Source organism: Coccinella septempunctata, chromosome 2 (genome assembly GCF_907165205.1).
Source record: "Coccinella septempunctata chromosome 2, icCocSept1.1, whole genome shotgun sequence".
NCBI classification, from domain to species: Eukaryota; Metazoa; Arthropoda; class Insecta; order Coleoptera; family Coccinellidae; genus Coccinella; species Coccinella septempunctata.
The window spans coordinates 4,808,746-4,819,528 of record NC_058190.1 but is presented as its reverse complement, the minus strand read 5'-3'; the positions used below and the strand labels follow the sequence as shown (position 1 = coordinate 4,819,528).

The following is a 10,783-nucleotide window of genomic DNA, read 5'->3' as shown; positions in this document are numbered from 1 at the left end:
TCGCGAATATTATTAGGAAGGCTGTTGTATAGTTTCACTGTAGTGTAGGGGATGTATGAGCATCCCCTTTCGGTAGAAGATAGTCTATGCACTGGATACACCAACATATATGTACAGAGCGGGGCGAGCGGGCAAATTCTATCCACAACGACCTTGGTTTACTGATGACTCTTAGAAAAGCGTTTACCCGAATCCCAGTGCGGCTTTCGACCCAATCGAGTTACGGTGGACCTAATTTTCACACTGCGACAGCTGCAAGAGAAGGCCCATGAACAAAAATCAAGGATCTATACAGCCTACATCGATTTGAGAAATGCCTTCGACTCGGTGAATCGGAGAGCGCTGTGAAAAATTATGGGACGCCTTGGAGTACCCGAAAAATTCTTAGCAGTGTATAAAAGTCTTCATACCAACAACACCTCTAGAATACAGCATAACGGCTCTACAACCGACCATTTCTTAACCAACTCTGGAATAAAACAAGGCTGCGTGTTAGCGCCCTTATACAATATTTTCGCCATAGCTGTCTCGATAATTGCTGACATGAGTATGCCTGTAAGTGTTGTTGGAATATGATTTAGATTTAATGGAGAGGCCTATTTAACCTGAAGCATCACAGAGCAAAAACTCGTTCAAAGTTTATCACGGAATTTCAATATGCAGACGACTGCTCACTTATCGCTAGCAGCCCAGAGGATCTACAGATAGTGCTGGACACCTATAAACATATATACGAAGCTTTAGGCCTTAGACTCAATATCGACAAAACCAAAATCCTGGTAAGTCCGCCAGAAAGCCTTCAAACACATATCAGCCTGGAGAATGAAACTTTAGAACAGGTCGAGCAGTTCAAATACTTGGGTAGCTTCATGAATACAAGGCTAACCTAGACACGGAAATACACAACCGTATCAATTCGGCATCACGGGCATTCTGGAAGCTAAAGGACAGAGTGTTTCAAAATCACGACCTCAATCTGAAGACCAAGACAGCTGTTTACAAAGCTTCTTTACGGAAGCGAAAGCTGGATGCCCTGCAGGCAACATATTAATAACAGCTTGAACAAACGCAACAACGTCATCCAAGACAGATAATGCACATCAGATGGTTCCACAAAGTTTCGAATGCAGAAGTCTTGCAACGCGCGAGTTGTACAACAATTGAGACTCAAGTAATGAGGGCCCGACTCAGATGGAGCGGCCACATTCTGAGGATGCAAGACACAAGACTCCCCAATTCGCTCTGTATGGCGAATTGACAGAGGGAGCCCGGAAACCAGGAGGCCAGTATAAGCGGTTTAAGGTTACATTACATCAATCCCTAAAATCAGTTAATGCCAATCATAACTGGGAACAACTAGCGTTAGACAGGTCACAGTGGAGATCTTTGGTGCACAGTTATAATGGAGACTCGAGAAGAATACAGCGGCGGCCAGATCTGGTTGGTGACTATCCATGCCCTGAGTGTGGAAGGATCTGTAGGTCACGGTTGGGTCTCTTCAGTCACAGGAGGGCACACAGTCGCAATCAGCCCTAAGAAAATATAAGTCTGTTCTTTTTTTGTCTTTTTGTAGATTTATTCCCGGTAACGGGATACAGCAATGGATGAATGAATGAATGATGGCTCCAGAACCAGTTAGGGATCTGGAGCCGGAGTCTACAGTCGTAGACCGCTGACCGAACTCCCTGCTAGTCTGGGAAAGTCGGCGACAGCACTTCAGGCGGAATTCTTCGCCATATGCGCAAACCATTTGCTTCATATGGGTTGGACGGGCAGGTCACTACAAATCCTAACGGATAGTCGAGCTGCCATCAAATCTCTGCACAGTTATTTGAATGCAGATCTAAACTCTCCAAATTGGGAAGTTTAAACAGACTGCAACTGATTTGGGTACCTGGACAATCGGGCTTCCGAGGCGACGAAGCATCTGATGCTCTAGCCAGAGAAGGCGCAACATCATCGCATATTGGCGCGGAACCAAGTATAGGAATTTTCAATTCCTTAATCAGGGAACAGAACAACAGCTGGATAAGACAAAAGGTTCTGAAGTACTGGCGCAACCGTCCTGGTCTGCGTCACTCGCACAGGGCTATTTCAGTGCCTCCCAGCCCATACACCAGTCTTTGGCTAGGATTTTCTAGAACCAATCTAGAAGTGGATTTTGAAGATTAGATGGTAGAAAGAAAAAAGGTTCTAGGATGTATGCACTTTCAGCGGTGGGGAAAGCGTCTGGAGGGTCTCGAAGATGTAAAAAAAATTGTCAGGTGTACATACTCGAGCGTGTCAGATTAAGATACTGTCTATGCTCTACGTGTCTCTGATAATGAATTCATGCTTATCTGACAGTTTGCGCGGTGAGAATGGCCGTACGGAAGAGTTGAAAATTTTTTTCCAGCGTGTCAGATTTTTGGAGGATATGTTAATTTGACACAAAAGAAGCTACTTTTTAAGGGACTGACAATTTGGACGTCACGCAAGGTCACAGCGGTCCTTTGAAAATGTAAAAAAAATCGTTACTTGTACATACTCGAGCGTACCAGATTTTCATACAGATGGTTAATCTGGGTGTTGTAGACATGTTGACCTGACATTAACCAGGGGGGGGTTTTCTTAATCTGACACTTTTAAGATGATAAAAATCCCTTTTTTTCGAATATTTCCCTCCCTGTACCTCTAATCGTTTTCGTATTCAGTATGAAAGTTGTAGATAATAAAATTCTACACAACTTTTGTCTGAAGCAATTTTACATACTATCAACAGTTCTCGAGTTAGAGGGTGATAAGCGCGAGAAGCTTAGCCACACATGCGAAAGGGCAAGGTCAATGTAGAATCCCAGTCTAAGCTATAATTGTCAAAATGACAAGGTATTTCTATGATGACAATTTCAAAATTAGTCACGAAAATTTTAGTGTTTACTGTGACTGAACCTTAGAAAGTACTATTTTCCAACGAGTGAATTTTCTCTTCAGCATGTATCGCTAAACACCTCGCATTAATCGCCATACATCTCGAAAATGTTTGAACGTAGAAAAAATTGCTTGGGACAAAATTGGTAGAAAATGTTATGCTCTACAACATTTACAATTAATGAGAAAAAGATTTGAAGCCCAGGGAAGGAGATAATTCAAAAAAACTGATTTTTGTGACCTTTATGTCCCATTTTTATTGTTTCCGCTTGTTAAAACTGTCAGATTATATTTTTTCCGTTATTCTTGAATCATTAGCTTCAAAATAAAAAAAACGCTACCGCGCTCGAGAATGTACACGTGACATTTTTTTTTGCAACTTTGGCGCCCTCCCACATATTTTCGACACGCTTAAATTATCAGATTAAGAGAATAAATACTTTTCAACATGTAATTAACCACATTACCACATATATCTTACTCTGACACGCTCGAGTAAATCCCGAATTTCCCTCTTCGGCTCCCCAACTACCAGAGCCCATCTTAAAAAACTCAGCATCGTCAATGACCCGCTCTGCAGACTCTGCTTAGAAGAGGACAAAACGATTGAGCACATCCTCTGTGACTGCCCGGCGGCAGACAGGGTCAGACTTGGAGTCCTGGAGGAACTCAAGAATCACTCCCCCTCTGACATCATCTCCTTTTTGAGCAGGATGGGACTGGAGGGAGAGGTCTAGCTCTACGAGCTTGCCTGTGTGTACAATGGACCGCTTGGTCGCAGTGGCAGATTTGATTTATCCGTCCAACACACCCAGCAATCAGTGTTCGGTAGATACAAGTTTAGCACCTTAAAAAATCGATTAGCACCAGAGTAGCATTATCACAGTATGGAGAAAAAAACACCTGTGACAAGAAAAAAATATCATGTATTGATCAAGACTACAATTTTTGAAAATCCAAGTTTGGCTAAAGAAAATAAGCAGTCACAATTCTTCATTTCTGTACTGAATATAGGCTGTGTAAACGTTCATTCTTTTTGAAGCTTCTGGAGGCATTTTAATTCAACAACTTCCTGGATCATCTTCAGAAAATTTCAAACCGAAGTTGTGTGTAATATATTCCACAAAGATCACAAGCATTGAGTTCCTTTTTCAAAATCGACACAGTGATTTTTTCCTCTAAAACAAATGCAAAGTTATAAAATAAACCATCAAAGGAGGTGAAATACTTACTATTTTTGTACATATACCAGATTGTATAATATATAGCAGTTTTGTGAATGTTATCGTTATCATGAACTGGTTTGGTACATTTTCTTTCATATGGTCTGAGTGAGTTCTTCATCACCATTTATTTCAAAAGTAATATCGATAATTATAGACCAAAATCACTTTTAGCCAGTGTGAATGAAATTTTTGAACTTATAATCTTTGATAAATTGATTAAGTTTATTGAGAATAATAATATACTGGTAAAACAATAATTTGGCTACAGAAAAGGTAAATCTACTGTAAACGCATTAAACTTCATCATTAAGTCCCTAAATCAGCAAAATAGTATAGCAGCTCTATGTTTGGATATGTCCAAAGCCTTTGATAGGGTCAGATGGAGAATTACAGAATAAGAAGAGTATGAGAATCTCCTTGAATCCTATCTGGACAAAAGAGCTCAAAAAGATAATAAGTCTATGAAAATAAAGTAAAATAATAATATCTGATCCAGAACTGAATGACAACACAAGGTTCTATTCTGGGACCATATGTGAAGCTGAAAACACAATGAGTGTAAGATAAGTATTGAGATTTACAAATATAAACATAGGAATGTAAAATAGTTTATTAGCAACATTTATTAAAATGGCTGATAATTCCATAAAATTACCTTATAATGTTCAAGAAAGATCATTTCCTGATCCAAAAAGCTCAGTACTTCTTCAGGAAAATCTTTTCAAGGGTCCATAAAGTTTTGATTTCTATTTTCATTTTGCTTTATTTTATTCTGATATTTCTATCTGGACATAATCAACACCTGTAAGATAATTCAATTGAATAAATGTTTCTTTCTCTTTCTCACTTTCAGATTACCGTCAAAATAATTTTTCAAAATTTCATCCACTTTTTTATTGTTATGTCCACTTTTTTTAATTTCCTTTATTATTTTTTTCATTTTTGAAACTGTTGCATCTCGTCGCCTAACTTTCTGTTGTAGTACCTTCAATTTTTTCTTCAAACGCTGGAGTTGTATATGATGATTTTCTGAAGTTTGAACTGCACGATCTATAAATGATTTTGGTGTTGTTGTAGATGTAGATAGTGAATTAACATCTGGCTTCACATCTAAATCTTCACTAACTATGGCTGGTTTTGGTGTGGTCTTATACACATATGGTAAAACAACATATTTGTTCATGACTAAATCTTTACTTTCCACAAATGGTGTTGTAGATGTAGATGGTAAATTAACATCTGACTTCTTGTTTGAATCTCCACTATGTACGAATGATTGTGGTGTTGTCATACATGTATATGGTAAATGGACACATATGTTCCTAACTGAATCTTTACTGTCTACAAATATTTGCGGTGTTGTTGATGTTGACAATAAACTAACATCTGGGTTCAAATTCTTACTATCTAGCAATGCTCCTATCGGTGTTGTAGATGTAGATAGTGAATGAATATCTGGATGGATATTTAAATTTCCCTCCATTGGTTTTTCAATATTTGTCTACGGTGAAAAAGACAGTTATTGATAGCAAATAATTCACATTCATTTGAAAACTTACGTGTGTTATGCATTTCCCTAGACGTGGTGGTATATTGAATACACTTGGTACAGCATCAAGTTTCAATTTTTTTCTTTTATAACCTGGCATATTGAGGATGAGGTAATCTGATGGTAGAAAATGATCTTCGCATATTTTACTTGTCATTGAGGGATACCAATTTTCCCTTCCTACAGCGGTAATCCAAAGTTTCAAAATATCTGGGCGTTTAAAAGGAAACCTAAATTAAAGTAATATATAGCTATATAGCTTTTGAGGTTACAAAAAAAAAATTTATTCTTACGTGTGGAAACTCTTTGGCTTATTTTTATTGTGCTCATTGGAGCATCCTTTAACAACACAGTTCGAAACCATTGTTAATCGTCGTTAGAGTCAAATAATTTCATCAATTTTGCCCGAATGCAAACTGAACTGACCAGTGTGAACCACAGAATATCAAAGTTGTGAAAAAAGACACAAGTTAGGTTAGCCTAACCAGAGACTGGCCTAACTCCACAGCCTTTCTTTATTCAAAGCCCACAGCCCTCTTTAAACTGTTAAGAGGGCTATGGCCATAGTCTATGGCTATGGCCTAACCCAAAGTTGGCCTAACCCAAAGTTGGCCTAACCCAAAGTTGGCCTAACCCAAAGTTGGCCTAACCCAAAGTTGGCCTAACCCAAAGTTGGCCTAACCCAAAGTTGGCCTAACCCAAAGTTGGCCTAACCCAAAGTTAGCCTAACTCAAAGTTGGCCTAACCTACGCGAAACACGCAACTTGACCCAAGAGGAATGTGCCCAAGCGGTAGTTTTGCGAGAAGAAGGGTGGACATACACAAGAATTGCAGAAAGGTTTGGAGTTTCCCATACAAGTGTGTCCAGAATGTAGCAGCGATTCAGGGAGACAGGTATGAATGTCCGAAGACCAGGACAGGGTAGACCACGGGTAACAACTGCCATTCAAGAACGTTACTTGAGAGTTTCTTCGTTGAGACAACGGTTTGCAACCGCTCGCCTCCTTTAAATTCAGCATGAGCAAACTCATGAGGTGCAAATTAGCACTCAGACAATAAGAAATCGCCTCAGAGAATATGATTTAAGGCCTCGTGTCGCGGCAAGAGGCCCAGCTCTTATTTCCCCAGCCCATCGAAGGGCGCGTTTGGGTTTTGCGAGAGAGCATAACCATTGGGAAGAGGCCGATTGGGAAGAGTTCTCTTCACAGATGAGTCTAGATTCTGCCTCTACCATTGTGATCGACGTTCCCTTGTATACAGACGTCCACATGAAAGATATGCTCAGTGCAATTTCCTGAATACTACTGGTTTCGGGGGAGGTTCGATTATGGTATGGGGTGGAATATCTTTGACTGCTCGCACAGACCTAGTGGTCTTTGATAATGGAGCTATGAATGCTGATAAGTATATAAGGAACATTCTTGAAGAGCATGTAGTACTATTTGCCCCATACATTGTTGAAAATTTCATTTTTATGGACGATAATGCTAGACCCCATCGTGCGCGCATCGTTCAGGAGTACCTTGAAGTCTCTTGAATGGAATGGCCAGCAAGAAGTCCAGATCTCAATCCGATTGAGCAGGTTTGGGACAACCTCAATAGAAGGCTGAGAAGTTCAGAAAATCATCCAGCTACTCTTAATGACTTAGGAATCCAACTCGGAGAAATCTGGGAAGGATTAAATCAGAACATAGACTCTATGGATCAGAACATTTTAAGCACAGAACACTAATATACATAAGGGGTAATTAACGCAAGGGGTGGAAATACCAAGTATTAAATCACTTATCAGCATTTCAGTATTTTGAAAATTGTTCATTCTCTTCTTTCACATAAGATTCGGTGAAATCCTGAATTTTTCTTCCATTTAATGTGTCTTGTTTCGTTCAAAACCTTCCCGAGCGAACATAAAAAATAAGTTATTAAGTCAATGCAGAGTTAACTTTCATTAAAATTGAGATTTTCAGAATGTGCGTTAATTTTTTATTATTGCGCAGTGTATTATGTGTAACGTCAATAAAAACTCCTCATAATTCAATATTTTTTATTGAAGGAGGAATAATGTTCGGGTTAGAATTAGAAAGTGAAACACAACAATATTTCAAAACTCTTTAATGAGGAGGTGTAACGAAATGATATACAGTAAAATTTTGAAGATATGCATAATGAGGTTTAATTCAAAAAATAATTTTTATGAAGCCCAGCATCGTCAAATCATTGGATTGAGAACATGCTCTAAAAGGTAAAAATTTTCGTAACATATTATGGACCTAACTGATTTTATTTGTACTATCAGGCTCCCAACACCCCTCCACCTTAACCAGAATGTATATTCACTAAAATTTTAAGTCGAGAATAATTACAATTATACAAATATCACACTCATCCACTCCATAAAAAATTTACAGTTCATTCACATAACCTTTCACATTCATACATAGACAGTCTCGACGGTTGGTTCAGTAATCACAGGTTGTAGCTTCCATTTTTCCTATATTTGGGTGTTTGTGAGGGCATGCTGTGTGTCTAGTGAAGGATATTGATATTTATGAATAATGAAATTATTTATTATTACTAAGCCCGTGGAAATAGCAAAAAAAGCATACATACATAGTTGAATTGGTAATCTTGAGAGATCTCTTCTCTTTATACAAGTACCAGAAGAAATTATTTTTTATTTGGAGAATATGATTGTTTCCCAACTTTCCTCTTCTTACTTATCTGCTCATTATCTTTTATCATTCTACTCTTTAATGTCGATATTTCTGACAAAAATTTGTGCAAATTGTCACCACTCAATTGGTTGATGAATCCAATGAATTGCTCTCCAGCAATCTGAAAATATAATTGTTACATTGATACAAAGTCGACAAATTTTTTGATGAAGACCTTTCTTATTTTTTCATCAGTATTTATTGATGTTTTATTTTGTTTCTCCTGCATAAAATTATTGAATTCATCTTTGTACTTCAGATTACTTCCTGAAGACTCATCCGAGTCATCCATAATTGCATTATTACCGTCATCCTCAGAGTCACCTAGAATTATTCAAGACTATGTCCTCCACCATGAAAAATTGTAAACAATAATTTATACATTACGCACAAGAATAGCTATACACATGCGAATGTAATAACCAATTTCTTCAAATAAAAGAGCAAAATTTTTTCCCTACTGATCCATTCATTACCTTTCGAAGTTTCTGCTTCCATATCATAATCATGCCTTATTTTGTTTATTTTATGTTTTCTCGCCAAATATTCTAAATTTGCCCTCGTTATAATATTTAATCTTTCCAATTTTTCATTTTGTACTGTATTCCTAGCATCTTTCATTATCCTCTCTTTTGGTATACCAGCAGCCAATTTTTTGACCAGAAGGTTCTGTTGAAATTTTGACAGTCTTTTTTTCCTAAGGTCATCATCATGCCCCACATGTGTTTCAACAAATGTAACTGAATACGAGCCTAAATGAAAAGAGAGGACTCAAATCTTGGAAATGCTTTATCTATTGACGTTACCATCTTTTGAAATTCTGACTGTTATTCTTGAAGGACAAACTCCCTGAATATGGATACTACTTGCAATCTTCCTCTTGCGTTTCTCACAAACACTTTCATATCCTGAAATCGAGGACTGTTTAATCGTCACAGACTTCCTAAAAATCAATTTACCTCTATGATTACTTCTATTGCAATTGTAATATGCAATTGTATCCCCTTTCGTTGTTTTGCAAGTCCTAATAAAAGCATAATCCACTTCTCTGTTTTCTTTTCCTCTCCATGCCTCAAACTCTTTGCTACTCCTAAAATGAAAAATACTTTCTTTGACGAGTATATCATGAATTGTTTTCAAATGATTCTCATAATTTCTGTAACTAAAGAACTTGTCTCTATTCTCAGCAGGACAAAGACAACACAATACATGTTGATTCTTGTCTTTTTGAATGTCCTCATTATGGATTTGCCGAAGGTGTCTATTCTTTGCAGATATACTGCTGAACACTTTTTGGCATATTGCACAAACCAGGGGTTTCGTTCTGAAAGAAATTAGGGCATTTACTAAAAACTATATGTAAAATATATAATAAAAACTGCTAGATACATAATATCGAATTATAGAAACCCACTCATTATTATTATGTACTTCCATCACAGATTCCATCATTCACACCAAATTCGAATAGCTCGCTATCGTCGTTTGAAAATATTAAGCAATAAAAAGTAAAAACTGATTTTTGAAAATAAATGCACATTTCATGCGTTTCATGAATGCTGCGCGCGAAAATCGGGTTGACAGTTGACGTTAGTATATAGTTATATATATGTGTTCTATGGTTCGGATCAAACCCTAGTACTCTGACTACTCTGTAATCTGTGAACATGTTATCAAGATGTGATAACCAGAGACAAGAGTGGTGATAACACAAGGGTGGATTTCACCCCGTTATCCCCAGCGTAAGAACACACTGCCCAATCGAAGGCTACTGTAAATGCAGATTTTTTCTATATATTCACATTTTGAAGAAATCACGATAACAACTCCGTAGAGCGGAAAAACCACTTAAGGGTGGATTTCACCCCATTAAACCCTGCGTAAATGCAGATTTTTTCTATATATTCACATTTTGAAGAAATCACGATAACAACTCTGTAGAGCGGAAAAACCACTTAAGGGTGGATTTCAGCCCGTTAAACCCTGCGTAAGAAAGCAAGACTATGCCCAATCGAAGGCTACTATAATGCAGATTTTTTCTATACAGGGTGGTCCAGATCGTAATCAAGAAATTTTAACCACGTATTCTACATCAAAAATAAGCCCTAGTTTGTCATATAAACATATGTCGAGAAATGTTTCCTCTGCGACATACGGAGTGTTAAAATTATAGAAAAAAAATGTTTTTTAATGATATCTTTCAAACTGCTTGAAATATTTTTATGAAATTTGAGACATAGTTTTTGAGCGTCAAGGAGCGCTTTTTGCATATTATTTTCTCTTTTCAATTCTACCAGTGGCATCCGGATTGCAGCGAGACTGAATATTTTCAGATAAAAAAATGATACGCCACTGGGTTTTCCGACAATAAAAATTACTATTTAAAT

The 10,783-nt window shown here is 37.5% G+C and overlaps 2 protein-coding genes across 4 annotated transcripts; both read right to left on the bottom strand.

Annotated features, from left to right (window-relative positions):
* Positions 1 to 3,815: 3,815 nt before the first annotated feature.
* On the bottom strand, positions 3,816 to 6,322 carry LOC123306795. 2 transcript variants are annotated; one of them, XM_044888943.1, is made up of 6 exons: positions 5,976 to 6,321; positions 5,693 to 5,912; positions 4,992 to 5,634; positions 4,789 to 4,935; positions 4,140 to 4,674; positions 3,816 to 4,085 (listed from the first exon to the last, which is right to left on the bottom strand). In XM_044888943.1, exons 1-4 carry the CDS (start codon positions 6,044 to 6,046, stop codon positions 4,901 to 4,903), a joined length of 969 nt encoding a protein of 322 aa, XP_044744878.1. In that variant the 5' UTR covers positions 6,047 to 6,321; the 3' UTR covers positions 3,816 to 4,085; positions 4,140 to 4,674; positions 4,789 to 4,900. The 2 variants fall into 2 exon arrangements, with proteins under 2 accessions (XP_044744878.1, XP_044744879.1); XM_044888944.1 differs by lacking the exon at positions 4,140 to 4,674 and having other exon boundaries at positions 5,976 to 6,322.
* A 1,768-nt stretch (positions 6,323 to 8,090) lies between these two features.
* On the bottom strand, positions 8,091 to 9,949 carry LOC123308319. 2 transcript variants are annotated; one of them, XM_044890928.1, is made up of 7 exons: positions 9,811 to 9,949; positions 9,356 to 9,720; positions 9,203 to 9,304; positions 8,873 to 9,148; positions 8,572 to 8,720; positions 8,390 to 8,517; positions 8,091 to 8,208 (listed from the first exon to the last, which is right to left on the bottom strand). In XM_044890928.1, exons 1-7 carry the CDS (start codon positions 9,846 to 9,848, stop codon positions 8,142 to 8,144), a joined length of 1,125 nt encoding a protein of 374 aa, XP_044746863.1. In that variant the 5' UTR covers positions 9,849 to 9,949; the 3' UTR covers positions 8,091 to 8,141. The 2 variants fall into 2 exon arrangements, with proteins under 2 accessions (XP_044746863.1, XP_044746864.1); XM_044890929.1 differs by having other exon boundaries at positions 9,356 to 9,742; positions 9,811 to 9,941.
* Between the last annotated feature and the right edge of the window lie 834 nt (positions 9,950 to 10,783).